Source organism: Schistocerca americana, chromosome 2, assembly GCF_021461395.2.
Source record: "Schistocerca americana isolate TAMUIC-IGC-003095 chromosome 2, iqSchAmer2.1, whole genome shotgun sequence".
Lineage (NCBI taxonomy): Eukaryota > Metazoa > Arthropoda > Insecta > Orthoptera > Acrididae > Schistocerca > Schistocerca americana.
The window spans coordinates 552,315,741-552,338,083 of NC_060120.1; the positions used below are offsets into that span (position 1 = coordinate 552,315,741).

General features: G+C 40.6%; 1 protein-coding gene across 10 annotated transcripts in view; it reads right to left on the minus strand.

Annotated features, from left to right (window-relative positions):
- The window catches only part of LOC124595606 (F-box/LRR-repeat protein 4-like), a 101,155-nt gene that overhangs the window by 37,456 nt on the left and 41,356 nt on the right, over positions 1-22,343 (minus strand). For 4 of the 10 annotated variants that reach the window (XM_047134422.1, XM_047134413.1, XM_047134417.1 and 1 more), the window contains 2 exons: positions 17,448-17,498; positions 14,856-15,122 (listed from right to left, as the gene is read on the minus strand). In XM_047134422.1, the coding sequence (XP_046990378.1) occupies positions 14,856-15,122; positions 17,448-17,498 (318 nt within the window). Of the gene's footprint in view, positions 1-14,855; positions 15,123-17,447; positions 17,499-17,729; positions 17,807-22,343 lie in introns of those variants that run through there. The other 6 variants (XM_047134414.1, XM_047134418.1, XM_047134416.1 and 3 more) reach the window with 5 other exon arrangements.

Genomic DNA, 22,343 nt, shown 5'->3' on the forward strand with positions numbered 1-22,343 from the left:
AATAACCTTCAACTTATTTCATATAAGCAGGCCAAAGAATCAGGCTAAACAAACACACTTACGCATACACATGCCATAACACGAAGACGCAAACAATGAAAGTCCAGATTAAAAGGAGGTGAGAACCATCAAGTGTTGTAGGGGGAAAGAACGCGCACATAGAGAAATATGCACTTATGTTTGTTCATTGTGATGGTTCTGCATCGTCTAGGTACTTGAAAACAACTATCATGTTGATAAGGAGCATAACTAATGAGCGTAAGTCAGGGAGGAACTAATTGTGATAATTATTCAGGAATGTCAGTCTAACAAATATTCTGACGACTTGTAGGATAGTAGGACTCTTATAACCTAAGTAAGCATCTTATATATTGAACAATGTATGTAGGCATGAAGTAAATGCTGGAAACATAGAAGTTGATACATAAAGGAGGACTCTAGGGTATAAAAGAGAAGTACGAAAAAGCGAGCATGAAAGATGAAGTATGTTTTAGTTTTACCAGATAATATTTAGTTATAGTGCACTTAAAGATGTATACTAGGGCAATGAACCATGAGGCCTACTCAAGAAGGATAAGGGGGGACACACCCAGCATATATTGAATGAAAAGGGCAGCTAGGCAGACCTATACTGTGTGAACAGGGGCACCAAGAAGGGGATTGACCTGTACCATAGGAAAATAGGAATTTAAAAAAAAGGGGGGGGGGGGGAGTGCACCTACCAAAACAGGAGGAGAAAGGGTACTCATAGGATCAACCCGTATGTGAGGTGTGGGTACTGCTTCTAGAGGGGAAAGGACAGTATCATGACAAAAGTCATAAAATTTTGTAGAAATTATTCTGGTAGCATTATTATATTTTATGAGTGTCAATAGGAACACTTATTTTGCCCTGAGTTCCTCCAGACTACAAGAAGTTTATAAATAATAAGACCATTGTGTACTAAAGAAGTAGTACAAAGAATTAGAATAAAGAATCATTGTGAACACCTGGAGTTTGCGATTGGAAATTGAGATAGAGTCCTAACGAATCCTAACTATTAGAAAAACTTACCAGACCATGATGGAATATTCGGGGTTGATGTCAAAATAGAGTGAGAGCAAAATAAATGAAAGATTAGCTAAAATTTATTCTAAATGAGTACAAAGATCTATGTTGGAATGTATATTGTTAGAACTGTATGTGATACAAATTTACATAATGATTGTATAAAATATCACATGTTCCATTTTAGGGGGGAGAATATGTGTCGAGAATTTCGGAGTAAATTCTAGAGCTATTCGGCCTTCCACCGTTTCGAACACACGACATTTTAGAGGTGAGTTGGAGAAACGACTACGCCCTACTGCGCATCGCCTATTTGCATGTGCAGGTCAAAAAACAGTTACAAGAAAAAGATGGACCCGGCAGCCAAACGGCGGCTGACAAGTATCTGCTGTACGGTCCACAGAGTTTCCGTGTACAGCTAGAGAAGAACAAGAAAAGTTTATGTAGTATTCTGTGCTCTTTAGTGTTTATTGTAAAAAAAAAGTAATGAACAATTGAAAACGGATTTCTATGTTCATCCACATAATGGGCTCGCTTGAGACTAGGGACTTTTAACTTACTTCATGTCTTGGCTGTGAATGAAGCCAATGTTGTATGATGTTCATAAATTATTTGGTTATCAAACCAATCCTGCCCCCATGAACCATGTACCTTGCCGTTGGTGGGGAGGCTTGCATGCCTCAGCGATATAGATGGCCGTACCGTAGGTGCAACCACAACAGAGGGGTATCTGTTGAGAGGCCAGACAAACGTGTGGTTCCTGAAGAGGGGCAGCAGCCTTTTCAGTAGTTGGAGGGGCAACAGTCTGGATGATTGACTGATCTGGCCTTGCAACACTAACCAAAACGGCCTTGCTGTGCTGGTACTGCGAACGGCTGAAAGTAAGGGGAAACTACAGCCGTAATTTTTCCCGAGGGCATGCAGCTTTACTGTATGGTAAAATGATGATGGCGTCCTCTTGGGTAAAATATTCTGGAGGTAAAATAGTCCCCCATTCGGATCTCCGGGCGGGGACTACTCAAGAGGACGTCGTCGTCAGGAGAAAGAAAACTGGCGTTCTACGGATCGGAACGTGGAATGTCAGATCCCTTAATCGAGCAGGTAGGCTAGAAAATTTAAAAAGGGAAATGGATAGGTTGAAGTTAGATATAGTGGGAATTAGTGCAGTTCGGTGGCAGGAGGAACAAGACTTCTGGTCAGGTGAATACAGGGTTATAACTACAAAATCAAATAGGGGTAATGCATGGGTAGGTTTAATAATGAATAAAAAAATAGGGGTGCGGGTAAGCTACTACCAACAGCATAGTGAACGCATTATTGTGGCCAAGATAGACATGAAGCCATGCCTACTACAGTAGTACAAGTTTATATTCCAACTAGCTCTGCAGATGATGAAGAAATTGATGAAATGTATGATGAGATAAAAGAAACTATTCAGGTAGTGAAAGGAGACGAAAATTTAATAGTCATGGGTGACTGGAATTCGAGAGTAGGAAAAGGGAGAGAAGGAAACATAGTGGGTGAATGTGGATTGGGGGAGAGAAAGGAAAGAGGAAGCCGTCTGCTAGAATTTTGCACAGAGCATAACTTAATCATAGCTAACACTTGGTTCAAGAATCATAAAAGAAGGTTGTATACATGGAAGAATCCTGGAGACACTAGAAGATATCAGATACATTATATAATTGTAAGACAGAGATTTAGGAACCAGGTTTTAAATTGTAAGACATTTCCAGGGGCAGATGTGGACTCTGACCACAATCTATTGGTTGTGAACTGTAGATTAAAACTTAAGAAACTGCAAAACGGTGGGAATTTAAGGAGATGGGACCTGGATAAACTGACTAAACCAGAGTTTGTACAGAGTTTCAGGGAGAGCATAAGGCAACAATTGACAGGAATGGGAGAAAGAAATACAGTAGAAGAGGAATGGGTAGCTCTGAGGGATGAAGTAGTGAAGGCAGCAGAGGATCAAGTAGGTAAAAAGACGAGGGCTAGTAGAAATCCTTGGGTAACAGAAGAAATATTAAATTTAATTGATGAAAGGAGAAAATATAAAAACACAGTAAATGAAGCAGGCAAAAAGGAATACAAACGTCTCAAAAATGAGATCGACAGGAAGTGCAAAATGGCTAAGCAGGGATGGCTAAAGGACAAATGTAAGGATGTAGAGGCTTATCTCACTAGGGGTAAGACAGATACTGCCTACAGGAAAATTAAAGAGACTTTTGGAGGAAAGAGAACCACTTGCATGAATATCAAGAGTGTTGGTGGAAACCCAGGCTTAAGCAAGGAAGGGAAAGCAGAAAGGTGGAAGGAGTATATAGAGGGTCTATACAAGGGCGATGTACTTGAGGATAATATTATGGAAATAGAAGAGGATGTAGATGAAGATGAAATGGGAGATACGATACTGCGTGAAGAGTTTGACAGAGCACTGAAAGACCTGAGTCGAAACAAGGCATCGGGAGTAGACAACATTCCATTGGAACTACTGACGACCTTGGGAGAGCCAGTCCTGACAAAACTCTACCATCTGGTGAGCAAGATGTATGAGACAGGCGAAATACCCCTCAGACTTCAAGAAGAATATAATAATTCCAGTCCCAAAGAAAGCAGGTGTTGACAGATGTGAAAATTACCTAACTATCAGTTTAATAAGTCACAGCTGCAAAATACTAACGCGAATTCTTTACAGACGAATGGAAACACTGGTAGAAGCCAACTTCGGCGAAGATCAGTTTGGATTCCGCAGAAATATTGGAACACGTGAGGCAATACTGACCCTACGACTTATCTTAGAAAATAGATTAAGGAAAGGCAAACCTACATTTCTAGCATTTGTAGACTTAGAGAAAGCTTTTGACAATGTTGACTGGAATACTCTCTCTCAGATTCTAAAGGTGGCAGGGGTAAAATACAGGGAGCGAAAGGGTATTTACAATTTGTACAGAAACCAGATGGCTATTATAAGAGTCGAGGGGCATGAAAGGGAATCAGCGGTTGGGAAGGGAGTGAGACAAGGTTGTAGGCTCTCCCCGATGTTATTCAATCTGTATATTGAGCAAGCAGTAAAGGAAACAAAAGAAAAATTTGGAGTAGGTATTGAAGTCCATGGAGAAGAAATAAAAACGTTGAGGTTCGACAATGACATTGTAAATCTGTCAGAGACAGCAAAGGATTTGGAAGAGCAGTTGAACAGAATGAACAGTGTCTTGAAAGGAGGATATAAGATGAACATCAACAAAAGCAAAACGAGGATAATGGAATGTAGTCGAATTAAGTCGGGTGATGCTGAGGGAATTAGATTAGGAAATGAGACACTTAAAGCAGTAAAGGAGTTTTGCTATTTGGGGAGCAAAATAACTGATGATGGTCGAAGTAGAGAAGATATAAAATGTAGAGTGGCAATGGCAAGGAAAGCGTTTCTGAAGAAGAGAAATTTGTTAACATCGAGTATAGATTTAAGTGTCAGGAAGTCATTTCTGAAAGTATTTGTATGGAGTGTAGCCATGTATGGTTAGGTTAGTGTTGTTTAACGTCCCGTCGACAACGAGGTCATTAGAGAGGGAGCGCAAGCTCGGGTTACGGAAGGATGGGGAAGGATATCGGCCATGCCCTTTCAAAGGAACCATCCCGGCATTTGCCTGAAACGATTTAGGGAAATCACGGAAAACCTAAATCAGGATGGCTGGAGACGGGATTGAACCGTTGTCCTCCCGAATGCGAGTCCAGTGTGCTAACCACTGTGCCACCTCGCTCGGTGTAGCCATGTATGAAAGTGAAACATGGACGATAAATAGTTTGGACAAGAAGAGAATAGCAGCTTTTGAAATGTGGTGCTACAGAAGAATGCTGAAGATTAGATGGGTAGATCACATAAATAATGAGGAGGTATTGAATAGAATTGGGGAGAAGAGGAGTTTGTGGACACAACTTGACAAGAAGAAGGGACCGGTTGGTAGGACATGTTCTGAGGCATCAAGGGATCACAAATTTAGTATTGGAGGGCAGTGTGGAGGGTAAAAATCGTAGAGGGAGACCAAGAGAAGAATACACTAAGCAGATTCAGAAGGATGTAGGTTGCAGTAAGTACTGGGAGATGAAGAAGCTTGCACAGGATAGAGTAGCATGGAGAGCTGCATCAAACAAGTCTCAGGACTGAAGACAACAACAACAACAACAACAACAACAACATCAAACCAATGATATTTGAATATGTGTAAATGAATCTAATGTTTAAGGACTAAGTTAGCATGGAGAAGTTGTTGTCTGGGGAAGTTGAAAATATAAAGTGATTGAACTGAAAAGTATTCTACGAGTACCAAATTATTTCAAGGATAGAGAAGTAGTTTAATAAATTCCTTTAAACAGCTATAGTCTTCGGAGAAGAAGCTTTTGGGAGATCAACATAGCTGATTACACAGAGAAGAGGATCGGCTACACACAACATGCAAGTTAACTGACTTGAGAGATGTGTGAGCCTTGCAACCCAATACCACATTGTCTCTTGTCAAAAAAATGTTAGACATGGTTCTGCAAGGCAGCAGGCAGAGTGATGTGTTGGTAAATGTGCCAACACCTTGTAGATAGAGGAGGCCGAAATGGAAGCTATCTAACGCAGACGGGCGTGAATTCTGGAACAGGATAAGTATTGAATGCTAATAAGAAAAGTATGCAGCTCCTCGAATACTTAACTTTTATTTATCCTTGTTGTGAATACAGCATTCCGGATGAGACATTTCATACTATAACTATCAAACTATCACTTGCTATGTAAGGCTAATGGCGCCTTGCTAGGTCGTAGCCATGGACTTAGCTGAAGGCTATTCTAACTGTCTCTCGGCAAATGAGAGAAAGGCTTCGTAAGTGTAGTCGCTAGCAAAGTCGTCGTACAACTGGGGCAAGTGCTATTCCGTATCTCGAGACCTGCCTTGTGGTGGCGCTCGGTCTGCGATCACACAGTGGCGACACGCGGGTCCGACATGTACTAAATGGACCGCGGCCGATTTAAGCTACCACCTAGCAAGTGTGGTGTCTGGTGGTGACACCACACAGAGTATGGAAACAAACACTGATTTCCAAGTCCAATGAAACTATAGACTTTTGTTAAATACTAAAAGAGGTAATAAAATGTGTAGATAGATGGAATAAGTTATCATTAACAATTAGACACACTATGTCAAAAGCAAATCAGAGAATGATGATAACTTGCAAAACAAAAAGTCAAACTCACACGTTGCTGTATAATCCGTCCTGCCATTGTGTTGCAAAATTGGTGTGCTGCAACCTTAAATTGTTTCATGCACATATTTTCCTCACTCAAGTAACAGGACAATATGAAGACAGGAAAAATGCTACTGGTGTGGTGTAAGAGATGGCATTTACATCAGTAAAAAAATTGTTTTCAATGTTGGTTTTTATCATGCAATAACAGAAGTCAAGTTTTTACTCTGAGAGAGAAAACAGTGAATGCAGCAAAGGATCAAAAAGACAAAAAGACAAGAATCCATAGAAACGCTTGCATAACATTCAAGAGACTGAATTTAATTTACTAAAGGAGAAAATATCTAAATGCGGCAAATGAAGCAGGCAAAAGGGAATATAGGCCTCTAAAAATAAGGCTGACAGAAAGTGTGAAACAGCTAAGCAGGGACGGCTAGAGGACAAATGTAAAGTTGTAGAACCATATTATCTACAGGAAAATTGCAGTACCTCTGGAAGAAAATTAAGAGCTCTGATAGCTAGCCACAACTAAGCAAGGGAGGTGAAGCTGGATGGTGAAAGAAATATACACAAGGGCAGTGCAACGAAAATGAACTTCAAAACAGTATTACAGAAAGGGAATAGCGAGTCAATGCAGATGAGATGGAAGGTATGTTACTGTGAGAACAATGTGTAAGTGGGAACCAATGCCCCTCAGAATTGCTGAGATTCTTGGGATAGCCACCCATGAGAAAATTATTCCACCTTGTATGCAAGATATGTGAACGGGCACAATATCCCCAGACTTCAAGGAGAATGTAATAATTCCACTTCCAAAGAAGGAAGATGCTGATAGTCACGTGCGAACACCACTGAACCAGCAGCTAGCACGTCATAGCTGCAAAATACTGATATGAATTATTTACAGAAGAATATTAAAAGTCAACATGGGAAAGATTAGTTTTGGTTCCAGAGAAATTTGGGAACGCATACGGCAATATTGACACTATGACTTATCTCAGGAAATATGTTAAACAAAGGCAAATCTAAGTTCATACTGTTTGTGAATTTTGAGAAAACTTTTGATAACATTGACTGGAATACTCTCTTTGGAAATTTCAAGGTAGAAGGATAAAAGACTGGGACGAAAGATTACTCACAACACGTACAGATACCAGACTGCATTTATAAGAGTCGGAGGACATGAAAGGAAAGACTAGCTGAGAAGAGGGTGAGATTGCGTTGTAACCTATCCCAATGTAATTCAATCTATACACTTAATAAGCACCAAAGGAAACACACGAGATATATGGAAAAGGATTTTCTCAATTGTCCTGATTTTTTTATTTTTTTTTATTTTTTCAAACTGAATACTCTGAATTTAATCATAAGAAGTTTGCAATTTAGATCACTAAAACAAAATGGTGGCAATACCTTATTACCAGAATAAACACCATTTTCTCCAAAAACAAGAACAATTTTTATTATTGACAAAAAATCATTAAAAAACAAAGCAGACTCTCTCCTAAGTGTATATCTTGTAAACAAAAACAGTGAAAGTCTTCATCTCGTGATGATGATTATCAGTCTTTAGTAGTGAGTATGTCCTCCCCACACACAGATCAGTACTTCCACCCTGTGAGGCACACTTTGTATAAGGTTCTACTCCTCAATGGGAGCTCCCGTGGCGTCCTGAAGATTGTCAGGTCGATTCGGATGCTGTGCAATGGCCACGTTGAACAGGTCCCATGCTCAACTGCATTCATGTCTGGAGACTTTACTGCCCAATGCAGTCAATTGATGTTGAATCTCTGAAAACACTGAGAAACTACTATAGTGCGTTTACAAGTAGTTGTGACTTTTCACGTTTGGCTGACCAGTGGGGTACACGACGCCATTGCCCAGGTAACACCAATGAAGAGCCAACTTTCCCTTCCACACCACCAGCGGTTCGGCTGGTAAAGTTCAACAAAGAGTGCCACATGGTGTCCCATATTAGATGCATCAGATCTCATCATAAAGTTGTATTTTCTGTCCCTGAAGTGTTCTGTAGTTGTCATATATTGTGAGCATGACATTGTGTTGGCATTGCATTAGTAACAAACGTGCAGTACATCTGAATACAAAATTTGCAATAAAAGTGTCATCCAAGAACACATTCACCAGCTAGGTAGATAACATTCTGCTGCAAAACATTCCACAGATTTCGACAATAGTAATGGACACGACGCCACACCACTCTGTTGTGATGTATAAAGCTCCAACAATTCAGTCGAGGAAAGTGGACATTTTACTCTGGGTACAAAGGAATGTACCTTGAGATAAAGTTGAAGCATGTATAGCTCAAAGTTAATGGAACTTGTAGTGCCGTACAAGTCAAAACTTCACACTACCAGGTCAACAAACTGGCTAATTGTAAAGGTAATAGTTTAATCAGGCTTCCTCCATATCATGTTCATTTAAATCTGACAGAGTATATGGGCCTAGGCGAAAAATAAAGTGACAAAAAAAAAGAAGCAGCTTACGCTCACTTAGGTTTAAATGCTGACAAAAGAAGCCACCACAAAGGTTACACGAAAGGACTAGGCTTAAGTTGTCAGCCATACGAAGAAGGTAGTTGATGAGACATTGATTCATGAAGGACTGTAACAAGTTTTGAGGAATACTTCTGCTTCTTTCGTCAAAACACAACAGTTTTGAAATATTCACCTCACTAATATTCTAAAGCAGTTGAAATTGCAACAGAATCCTGAAATAGTGTATTATGAAACTAACAACTGAGTGCAGGTCAGGTCAATACTTTATGGAACAGCCCATTCACAATACAAAAACTAACTTCTTCACTTATATTGTTACAAAACCCACAGCAGTTCTTGTTTCAACAGCTATTGATGGCCCTCAATAATTAAATTACATCACTGAAAAAATCTGTAGTTTGTGTACCGTGGTAGATATGGAAGTTTCACATGTGGCAAAACACTGTCATCTTTGGACAGTATCATTTGCCAAAATCTTGTTTTGATATCTCAAACTGTTTAGGAGATATGAGGAATTTATGAATCTTTCATTGTAGTCTTTTCACTGACATACAAGTTCATCATGGAGCACTTTACATACATTCCATTTTCTCAAGATTGGGAAACAGACAGCAATGTACTTCTAACTTTAAAGTATAATTCAATGTATCATCTCCATTTAATACGTAGCAAAATTTAACCTAACATGCACCAAACACAAATTCATAGTGATACCTATTTTTCATTGCAAACGAAGAATTTCTTGCAGTAGTTTACCTACTATCAAAATGTCAGAATAACTATGACACTAATAAAATGATAGGCCATACATTATGAAACTGATGAATTAAACTATAAGATGCGTGAGAATGAGAGATTATTACTGAATAGTTTCTTCAAAATCATTTGACTAAGACTGGAGATTTGCCAGCTTGCAGCAAAGCAGCACTGTGGTTAGCACACTGGACTTGCATTCGGGAGGACAAAGGTTCAAACCCATGTCCGGCCATCCTGATTTAGGTTTTCTGTGCTTTCTCTAAATCATTTAAGGCAAACGCCAGGCTGGTTCCTTCAAGAGGGCATTGCCACTTTCCTTCTCCATCCTTCCCTAATCTGACCATGTGCTCCATCTCTAATGACATCATTGTCAATGGGTGTTAAATACTAATCCTCTCTTCCCTGACCGGCTTGCACAGCTTACTGTTTATGCAGTCAAGTGAGCCTGACAGGTTCCGCACCAAGTATGCCTGGCATTATACTGTGATCACTTGCTGATGCACCAAGCACACACTGGCAATTATGCTACCCTCCACTCACTCCATACTGAACTGTCAAAAGTCGCAACTTATTTTAAACGCACTGTAGAGCATGGTGCGGTCTTCCATTGTCAACAACTAGGATGAAGTTGTCACTGACTTCACATCTGTAGTGCCTTGAAATCATTCGTAGGACCTCTTGGAGCTATCAGAGACCAGTCAAATTGCTACAGATTGGAATTAGAGGGATCCGCAGTCCCACCATTATTGCCACCCAGAACATTACACCTCCACCTGCAAATGGATGGACTTAGTGAATGTATCGGCATTCCTGGTGTTTTCAAGCATTTATCCAAATACATCTAGTGTTTGGTTGCAAACTGATCCTGGTCTCATCAGCAAACATTCTGCAATGGTCCAATACTGATGTGCAAGAGCACTGGTCCTCCAATTGTGTCAGTTCGGTGCAAAGCTTCTAATCGATCTTCTGGAATGAAGACCACCCCGATGCAATCTTCTATGCACTGTTTGGTCTAAGATACGAATCGCTGCTGCCTGGGAGAAGTCATTTCCAATATTTCTGACAGTTGATGCAGGGTGCCTGCAAGCCGACAGTTGAAGGAAAAGCTCATGCATTGGTGTTGTCATACAAGGATGACCACTATGATGCCTGTTGTTCACATTTCCCATCTCTCTGCATTTTCTCCACACACTAGACACACCACTTTGACATGTAACTGATTTCCAATATCTTGCTTTGTTTGACCGGTTGAAAGTAAATGCACTATCCTGATCCTATCAAGTGTTGTATGCTTCTATGTGGCATGTTATTGCAGTGCCGAATACGAACTGAATGAAACTGTTGTTGATACTGGATTGCCCATGGTGTCCCACTGCAGCACGATATTTTTAAATGATTGGGAAACAGCCAAAAAGCATGCCAGTAGTAATCACCATCCAGTACATTGGCTATAATTGGATAATGCATGAAGTGCCTAGGTCAAAGTGACCTCTAATATTGTAGACTACATTTTACGATAGTATTCCAAACTTTTGTTGGGCAGTGTATGTACTTTGCTTGTACTAATTTCATTTGTTTATTTAGCATTTGATGCTCCATAATAATAAGAAGTACATTAAGAGTTACAAAGAAGGAAAGTATAAACAGCTAGTTACATAAACAAAAGGGAGAACACACAGATTAATAGATAATATAATGATGTAGTTCTTCAATATGTGGTACCATCCACTCAACTTTGCTGCATTCACAGATCGGAAAGAACTGCCCTCCTCAACTGTAGAAAGTGGGAGCTATTCTTTCTGTCCTACATCTCATTTGATTCAGTTTGCATCAGGATACAAGAGGAAAGTTTGAAGCCCGGGACTCTGACAGTTGGTTGTGACTCACAAGAAGACTCACTCGAGTATTCATGATCACTGTAATATTCAGATAGACGGTTGAAGCTATTGGCTAATAATCTCAAGGTTGTTCTCAAGACTGTTTGATAATCAGATTGCAGAACCTCACTGACTGATATTTTTTATGGAAAGAGAATGATTATTCTGCATTCTCATAGCAAACCAAGTGAGGGCTTGCTGCCTTCTTAAGTGAGCTGGTGCGATGTTGCTTAGCACCAGGAAACCACTGAATATGCCTAGGCAAAGCATACCAGCATAGGCTAACAAAATATGCTTACCATTTTGGTTTCAATGTACTCTACCTAAAAGTAATGACAGGATACGTATCAGTTGTTTGAGATAGATAACGTTGTGTGCTGCTCGTGTCAAATTTCATTTTTAGAGAATCATTCATTATCAGAATAACTGACAGTGTTGACTAGAACACACTGCTGCACCTGTATTATTCCTTTAGTTACATTATCAGGTAAAGTCCTGAATAAAAAGAAACCGTGAAATAATACCCTGAAGTGACAATCTTGGATAAAAAGAATATCAGAAAATTTCCAAAAACGGCTGAGTGTAAGTAATATGGCAATGACTCATACTTACAATTACAGCATGATACTGTAGTACAACTGATATTAAACTTTCTCTCCTGATCTCTAGAATTTCCCTCCATTCTAAAAATGATGTCAGAGACCATGACAGACCCATGTAGAAGGGGGGCTGATAGCCAGAATCTAAAATGATATCTAAATAAACTTTTAAAGTACAGTGTGATGAGAGGAACGAAAGAAAACAGAAAAATGGAAAAACTGGATCTGACAAGTGGAGTACAGGCCAGCAGCACAGCTGACTGCAAACTAACACGGAAATATACACTGGGCCACTAGACAGGTGTTGCATGTCCAGAAGAGCTATGGCAGACTCTCGAGTGTAAAAAAAGTACTATGAATTGGGTTAACAGAAGGTTACAAAGTCAGACACAAAAGAACATATAAACTGTATACTATTAGAGGGCATAAATGGCATAGTGTGGGAAACTATTAAAAATGTTAAAACTAAGGGGAGAAGGACCCATAAAATATCAAATCATAAAAAAAACCAGTGATGCAATGATGAAAAACAAGGGGGGGGGGGGGGGGGGGGGAGGGATAAAGAATGAGGCAATGTGGAATGCACAGACAGGTAAATGAGCTGGGTTATTCACTGATATGATCAAAATTAACTAGAGTCGTTTTATGTTTCAATTCAAGTTTGGTGATGAGAGTAAAACTGTTTTTAGGCATGGTAAATCTCTATCTCTTCTAGACCATTAAGCACATCGCCCTTACATTCCCTATGCAACATCGAGAGGTTGGACAAAATGTCTCATAACAGAGTTACCTGTCTGAGAAAAAAAGAGACCCCAAAGCTGAGTTAGAACCCAAGCCAGACGAATGTTCTCTAAATATACCCACCTGGATGAAATATTCATTCAGCCAGTCATTACATACAATTCAGTAAACCCCTGGAGACTTGAAAGGATCACCCTCGATTCGTTCTTTTCCCTACGTCTGAATCTCTCCCCATTATTCCTGGGAATGAAATATAATGGGACAATCTTACATGTTAAAAACTGTTTGCCCATGCGACATGAAATACTACCATAGCACGGAATACTATGATATGAGGAGATTTTAGTTGTACATTTACTTAATGTATTATGCCCTTCCACGCAACTGCTACAGTCGCAGGTTCGAATCCTGCCTCGGGTATGGATGTGTGTGATATCCTTAGGTTACTTAGGTTGGCGCGGTGCTAGGCGGCGCCAAACGTGTGCCTACTGCCCGGCAGTCTCCAGCCAGCGTGGGAAGCAACGCCCTCCTGCCACGACACCCCGGTGACGTCTGCCGCAAGGCGGACAGAGGGGAGGAGTCCGGCTGTGTGTGACCCGCCTGCGTGCGTGGCACACCAGCCGCTGGCAGCCGTGCATGTGCAGTGTGCTGTCAGGGCATGGAGATGAATCGAATAAAATAAAATAGCTCCTAAATTAGGTCCAACATACCCCTGGTTTGACATAAGTAAGGCCGCGCCTACCGCGGGAATATTCTTAAGGATGACATACTTAAGTAACCGCGCCTAACGCGGCCTCTCTCAATATTTAAGTAGTGGGCTTAACCCACGACTTAGAATAAGACTCAATTACTTAAGTGCGGTTAGAACCGTTTTTTCTAAATTTTATTTTATCTAAACTTAATAAAATTGTAAAACTCGCATTGTATAGAGTCATGAATATTCTTTCTTAAATTTATACTTCGTAAAACTGTAACTAAGAATTATCTCGGAAAATAAAAATATGCCCTTCCACGCAACTGCTACAGTCGCAGGTTCGAATCCTGCCTCGGGTATGGATGTGTGTGATATCCTTAGGTTACTTAGGTTTAAGTAGTTCTAAGTCTAGGGGACTGATGACCTCAGATGTTAAGTCCCACAGTGCTTAGAGCCATTTGAACCATATTACGCCCTCTTGGGTCTCTTTATGGTCTGATATTTCATGAGTCCCTCCCCTCAAAGTTTTTCAAAGAGTTTTGACATTTTTAATAGTTTCCCACACTAAGGCATTTATGCCTCTAATAGTGCCCAGTTTATATGTTTTATTGTAGTATTTGAATTTGTAATCTTGTGGTGACCCAAATCCTAGAATCTTTCTCACATTCAAGAGTCCACCTTAGCTCTTCTAAAACTGTGCCACATGCCTAGGGGCCCTTCACACATTTCCATGTTAGTCTGCGGCCAGCTATGGTGCTGCCCTGTACTCCACTCACTGTAACCAGTAGAACGTCATATGGTTTTCTCTGGTTTTCCTTTCTTCTGTTCCCAATTGTTTCCTCCCTCACACCATACCTAACCGTTTTTTATATTCCTTTTGAGGTTCTGGCTATTAGCTCCCCTTCTACACCAGTCTATTGTGGGCTGTGACACAATGTTTGGAATGGAGTGAAATTATAGACATTGGGGGAAAAAGTTTAATATTAATTTTACTCCAGTATCATGTTGTAATTGTGAGTATTGGTCATCACCAAATGTCAGATTAATTGCATTCAGCCAATTATGGCAATGATCTAACATTCTTTCTAACCAAGGTTGTCACTTCCTGGAATTCTTTCATGGCTCTTTCTATTCATAACTCCACTTAATGATGTAACTAATGTTACGAAACTGGTTGCACTTTTTAAATAAAGTAACAATACACCTGCAGAGGAGCTTTTTACTCAACATGAAGTCTTTAAGCTGTGGATGTCCGTAAAATAAACTTTTGTCCCCCCTCATTAAATCAACTGAGCAAGAACTGGCAATTTTAGAATCTTGCCCCCATCTCAGATAAATTTCTGCGGATGTGTATGCACTTAACACATTTACAATAACAAATCGTAATGGTAACCAATACCTCCCCAAGAACACGGCCGACATCATCGCGGGCATGTATGCAGATGGTGGGCCTGGGCGCCTTTGCAGGGGACGGCCAGTCAGAGGTGCCGTGGTAGCAGAGACCACCACTAGAGTGACGCCACACGGCCACCTCCAGGCACAGCCGCTCCCAGCGGGAGCAGACGCGAGAGGCAGCACCCAGTAACTCGTCCACCGACAGCCGTGATAGGATCTCTAGCAGCATCTCGTCTGGCAACAAGTCCACTGGTGTCGCCGGCATTACCTGCTGGTACCAAGTGGACTATAATCAGCCAACACGTAGAGGAAGAGGTGGTATAATTTTGATTTTTCATACATATTGCCACAATTTCTTTCCTATCTATGTAAGAGCTGCTGTGCACATACTGTGTCATGTCTTTGACTTATTTATACAACAATTTTTGAGGAATGTTGGTTGGGGTAAAAAAATACAATTTGTTTTATGGAGCCCTGCACAATCTGGGAAAAATATTTTGCTGGTAATTTGAGCCACATGGTATAAATTCAAAATATTAAACCAGAATTTGCAAGAAAGACAGTTTTATTAAATCAAATATAATTATAAGAGTGTACAATGTACAATTCTACTTCGAGATCATCCCCATACCTAGATTTATTTAAAAAATCGTGTTTACCAAGATCCTTACAGCTTCAATACTTTGAAAAACACTTCATCTATTTACACAAATCACATACATAAATTAAGTCTTACAACCGGCACACTCACTATGAGCTGACATTTCAGAGAGCATACGCTACACCCACAGTTCACCAACACCATCTTCTGTATACATCACATCACACGGAGGCAAGCAGTGTCATCACTGATAGGCTTGCTAACATCAAATGCAGCTTCAGGATTGGACTCACCCGAATCTAAGTCTGAATAACATGACTCGCCATCAAAATCTCTGAGTGAAAGAAGCAATTTTCTCTTGTAAACTTCTTGGGAATCTATTATTATTATTATTATTATTATTATTATTATTACTGTTGATTTCTTGTTCTCCATTTGGCATGGTGACTTCCTTTCTCTTACAAGGTCCTTCCTAGATTCTTTCATGACACTTTCACAAATTCTTTGAATTTCCTTTTACATTCTTTCTCTGCTCTCCTCTGTTCTGCATTAAATAGCACCACTTTACATGGGGATGATGATATTAAAGCAACTTTTATAAACTTAGGGCCTTTGTATGTCTTTTTGTTTGGGGTTTGAAATGGGCCAAGTGTCTCCTGGTGAAAGAGCTACTTTAGGTTTCACTGATGTGCGAAGTCTGGAGGGACCAGCTTCTTCTATATCCCAAGAACATGGCAAAATATTGTGGTTGGAATTATTTGAGGTCCCAACAGAATTTTTAGATTTCACATCTTCAGAAGACTCAATAGCAATTTATCCTTTAGAGAAAGCATTCCAGCGTTCTTGGAGACTTCAGAGATCTAACTATGATGTGTTGCCTCCAGAGGAAGAAAAACTGGCTTCACCAAAAACCAGACAGTTTAAGAGTAAATTCCTGACACTGTGAATTATTGGCAGCAATTTTATCAGTCTGACACATTTGGTAAGCCTTGTCAAATAGTTCCGAAGTGCCATATGGTCCAAGGTTTCTGCCATTATTGCACATCCATTGTCGAATATTTTCACTGTACTAGTATTTCATTGAGCCAATAGATGTCTTGTCCAAGGGTTGCATTTTATGGGTTGTACTGGGGGGGAGGCTTATGACGGTAATGTGATTATTCCGAGCAATAACAACCATCTCAATATTTTTTGGATGTGTGTTATGCACACCAAGAATTAGGAGGATAGGATCTTTGCTGTGGGCTTAGTCTTCTTAATTACGTCTCTAAACCAGCCTGTAATTAGATTTCCTTGAATAAAATCAGAAAGATGGCATATTCCAATGACACCGGGTAAGACATCTTCCGTTAAAATCTCTACAACGTTTATGCTTTGGAAAATCATCAGTGGTGGTATAAGTGTTCCTACAGCATTCAAACAACACAAAATAATAATGAGAGTCACTCTCTCAGCAGCATTTAAAGCTCTAATCTGCCGTTTGCCTCTAAGACCAATCACTCGAAGAACCTTGCTTTGTACGATGGATATCTCTCTTCCACCCACACTGAAAATACGATCTGGTGGATACTTAATGTTCATCAAGCTCAGGCTCCAGAATGTTGAAAAATTTGTTTACAGCTTCCTTGGTGAACCATTAGCATGAGAAAGTGAAGTTGCTGAAGGTTTTAGAACAGACAGAACACTTTTGTGGTGGTTCATGAATTGGTTGAACCATGTACATCCTGCAACTTCACTCCTGAAAGAACGTCAGATTCCATTTTTCTTGTATAAATGGAAATATAAACTCTGCACGTCGTCTCTTGCAAGGCCATATAATTTAGATTCCATTTCAATTAAATATTTAACAAGTTCGTCTTCCGTATTAGCAGACAAAATTGGCTTCCTCCCGATTTTTCGGCTAAATGTTTCTTCAATAGGTCTAGGTACAGAAGACGATTTTGCTGCCTTTGTTAGGCCCATTGTTTTCTCTGATAGCGCCTGTAAAACTCTTACCATGTCTTGTTTATCGCAAGCTTTTCTTTTTCGTTTCCTCCTACGGGGCATCTGCAACATAAAATTGAACAGAAGCTCTGTAGTGATTATAATTTGGACCCCTTTTGTTTTGGGGGCTGATAGTACCAATTGTATGAAAAAAACTTATCCTCGTTTAACCTTAACCATAAATTACAACATTAATATTACAACATAATCTTTGATACATGTGCAATAGAACAAAAATATCATAAAGATCACTTTCACAGGCATAATTACAGTAATAATGCTACAAATGCCTACCTCACAAAGTTTTTGACAGCGGTGAAAAGAAAATGACCTCGCTGCAGGCTGGTAAAACTAGCTACTGAGTACTGACTCGGCGCTCTACAGGAGAAACTACGAACTAGTAGTAGCACCGGATGCATTCACCAACAGAATGCGCCTTGATGTTTATTACGTACTTGGGAAACCCAGATTACCTACGGGGGACATTCATACCATCGCTACCTTTACTACATCTTTACCTATCAAAGTTTAATTAGGTAAACAACGTCAAGGCAGTCGCGTTTCATCGGCAGTGTAGATTTGATTAGCAGTTATGATGTTTAGCCAAACCGAGAAAAGTTTCACTGTATTCTTCAGCTGCATTTTGATCTGCCGATCGTAACTCCCCACCTACGTCAAGCTTCCGAATTCCATGACGAGTTTTGAATCGGTGTAGCCAACCGTAAGGAAACACACGTAATCCCAACTCATCACGAAAGTGTTTACCTTTTTCCTTAATCATAGGCCTAGTTACTAGTTTTCCTTAAGGCATTTTCGGCACAGAAGTACCTGTACAAAATTTCATCCAACTGATCTAGTTTGGGATTTTTTAGTTTTTCAATATTCAGTGTCTTTTACTGCAATTGAAAGTGAGGCAAACTTTTGAAGTGCACTTTTATTTAGTTTAATATCATAGACTTTAAAAGAAAAAAACTTCACATTCTTCCATAATCTTACTATATTCTTCCATAATCTTATTTCTATTCTCACCTTTCTCAGTCCGTTTAATGATCTCAAGCTTTTGTTGTATTGTAAGCGTAACACGTTTACGTTTTACCCACACTTCGTTTTGAGAGGTGATAGACTGAGAAAACGTACCCACAACAATAGGTAGCACTACCGTAATTGCGATATAGAACAGCACTAACGGTGATTACACTTTAAAACACTATTTTTTAATCCGTGTGGAGAGTTGGTACGCGACAGAAGCTGTCTGACAGGTGACTGAAACAATTTTTGGCTCTACACGACTCGAAATTGTTGACCAAAATGGTTCAAATGGCTCTGAGCACTATGGGACTTAACATCTGAGGTCATCAGTCCCCTAGAACTTAGAGCTACTTAAACCTAACTAACCTAAGGACTTCACACACACCCATGCCCGAGGCAGGATGCGAACCTGCGACCGTGGCGGTCGCGCGTTTCTAGACTGAAGCGCTTGGAATCGCTCGGCCACTGCAGCCAGCAATTCTTGACCACCCCCGGGCACGACCGAATTCTACAGAACATGTCAGAAATATTCAGCATGTATGATGCGATGCCCTCTTGTTGAACGTGCCGGACTTCTAACAAAGCTGGTTGATTCCACACAGCTGATACGTTATTCTCACCACTTATACGGCATATGCACAGTACCACAAATTTTGACTATTAATTCAGGGCTTATCCAAGTTACCTTTATTATCCATCACATTTAATTGGTTAATTAGAATCAGTTGGTATAATTAGTTTGCCTGAAAATTGTGCTAATTACCAACACCAGTAGCCTTAGATTTTGTATAATTGTTCCTACGTGAACATACACTGACGGAAAAAAACCGCAACATCAAAAAATAATCAATGTTGAGTAATGAAATTTCGGGAATACATTTGTCTGGGTAACATATTTAAGTGGTTAACATCGCAACATCACAGGTTAATGTAGGCGCGAGATAAGCCGTTCATCGCAAATGTGAAATGCTGGTACATCAATAATTCGTGTAACCACCAGAATGTTGAATGCAAGTAGACAGACGTGCATACATTGTGTCGTACAGTTGGTCGGTCAAAGCAGGGACGGTTAACGCTGGTTGTGGATGACACTGGAGTTGTCGTCCAATGATGTCAGATATGGGCTCGATTGGAGGCAGATCTCGTGATCGGGCAGGCCAAGGCAACATATCGACACTCTGTAGAGCATCTTGGGCTGCAACAGCTGTATGTGGGCGAGCATTATACTGTTGGAAAACACGCCCTTGTTTGCTGTTCATTAATGGCGGCGTTTGCCTTTCATTAATGGCGGCACAACAGGTCGAATCACCAGACTGACATACAAATTTACAGTCAGGGCGGGTGGGATAACCACGACTGTGTTCCTGCTCTCATACGAAATGCACCCCAGACCATAACTCCAGTTGTAGGTTACAGTACGTCTAGCACACAGACAGGTTGGTTGCAGGCCCGCCGGCCGGAGTTGCCGAGCGGTTCTAGGCTCTACAGTCTGGAACCGCGGGACCGCTACAGTCGCAGGTTCGAATCCTGCCTCGGGCATGAATGTGTGTGATGTCCTTAGGTTAGTTAGGTTTCAGTAGTTCCAAGTCCTAGGGAACTGATGACCTCAGAAGTTAAGACCCATAGTGCTCAGAGCCTTTTTTTTTCAGGCCCTCCACTGACCTCCTAATCAACACACGACCATTACTGGCATCGAGGCAGAACCGGCTTTCACCAGAAAACTCAACAGATCTCCACCCTGTCCTCCAATGAGCTCGCACTTGACACCAACAAAGTTGCAGATGCTGATAGTTTGAGGTCTGTGAAATGCACGCTACAGGGCAGTTGGCTCGGAGCTGTCCTTGAAGTAACCGATTTGTAACAGTTTGTTATGGCCCTGTGGTACCAACTGCTGCTCAAATTGCTGCTGTAGATGCAGTACGCCACGCCTCTAGAGCCATACGCGGAACACTGTGGTCCTCCCTCTCGGTGGTATCACTTGGCCGTTTGGAGCCCGGCATTGCGACCGTACATTTCTCACAACCGCTGCTGCCAGCAATCGCGTACAGACATCATCTTCCAGATGTAGATACACGCCTACCGACTTTCGTTTATGTCGCACAACTCCTTCTTGGTGTTAGTGTTGTATACAAGTGAAGTACCGGTATGTAACTGATGTCGAGTATATGTTGGCCACTTTTGCATTCATTCAGTTCTGGAGTAATTAACGTTCTTAACTAAGACACTGTAATTGAAATGGAACACCATATTTTGGCAAATAAGACTGTATAATTGAATACAGGTTGCTGCTGTATCTGAAAGTCCGCATTTAGAAGAACTTTCCTTACTATTCATTTGCTCAGAAGCACAAATTTTTAACTGTAAGTCATGAGAATACAGCAAACAACAACAGAAAACTGCAGTTTGATTATTAAAATCTTATGAAACGGGTTCCTCAGAAGCGATTTCAGACAGTCTGTGGAATGTTGTGGAAAGTACAAGATCTATGTCAACCAAAAACAAGGGAATGTACCGCAGACGCATTAGCATCAGTGATAAATGTATTTTTTTTATCTAAATTCCCTGTCCGAGAATTTATTCAGTGTCTGTTTTAAATGGGTGATTGGACAGTGAATATGTAATTAGTATTACGGACTGTGCTAAAATGGTGCTACAATTCAATAATGCTCACTATGATAATAGGAATAGAATATGAACAGTGTTATCTCCAATAGTTAGTTACTGTGTGCATCGTTTTCACAATTACGTTACTGTTAGAGTTCAAGGGCAGTGATTTGAGAACAATATTGAGTAACTCTGTTAATTATATATATTTTTAGCTACACGTGAACTTTTGATTCAATTCAGTGGTAGGTTACTGCACTCGAAAAATTGCCACCATAGTACAGGACATCAACTGAGTGTAGTATGTGGCTAACTGGTTATCTGTGCATAGTTAATAGTAAATGAGACTCTATCTGACCATAAACCGTAGCCTACTAAACATCTCAGTGAAAGCAAAGTGTTTGAACAGCAGATCTGATGTAATCTACATGACTGATAGTGCCAACTTTTGACAGAGCACAGCTACCGATGGCATATGGGCACAGGTAAACAGGGTTATTTTACAGACTGTTGGGTGCCAGATTAACGGGCTTTTAATGCACAAGTTAATGTTGAACATCTATCGGATGTCAAATCTGACGTATTTAAGAGTAGTGCTAAGAACCTACACACTGGCCATTAAAATTGCTACACCAAGAAGAAATGCAGATGATAAACGGGTATTCATTGGACAAATATATTATACTAGAACTGACATGTGATTACATTCTCACGCAATTTGGGTGCATAGATCCTGAGAAATCAGTACCATGAACAACCAACTCTGGCCGTAATAACGGCCTTGATACACCTGTGCATTGAGTCAAACAGAGCTTGGATGGCGTGTACAGGTACAGCTGCCCATACAGATCCAACACGATACCACAGTTCATCAAGAGTAGTAACTGGCGTATTATGACGAGCCAGTTGCTCGGCCAACATTGACCAGACGTTTTCAACCGGTGAGAGATCTGGAGAATGTGCTGGCCAGGGCAGCAGTCGAGCATTTTCTGTATCCAGAAATGCCCGTACAGGACCTGCAACATGCGGTCGTGCATTATCCTGCTGAAATGTAGGATTTCGCAGGGATCGAATGAAGGGTAGAGCCATGGGTCGTAACACATCTGAAATGTAACCTCCACTGTTCAAAGTGCCATCAATGCGAACAAGAGGTGACCGAGACCTGTAATCAATGGCACCCCATACCATCACGCCGGGTGATACGCCAGTATGGAGATGACGTATACACGCTTCCAATGTGCGTTCACCGCGAAGTCGCCAAACACGGATGCGACC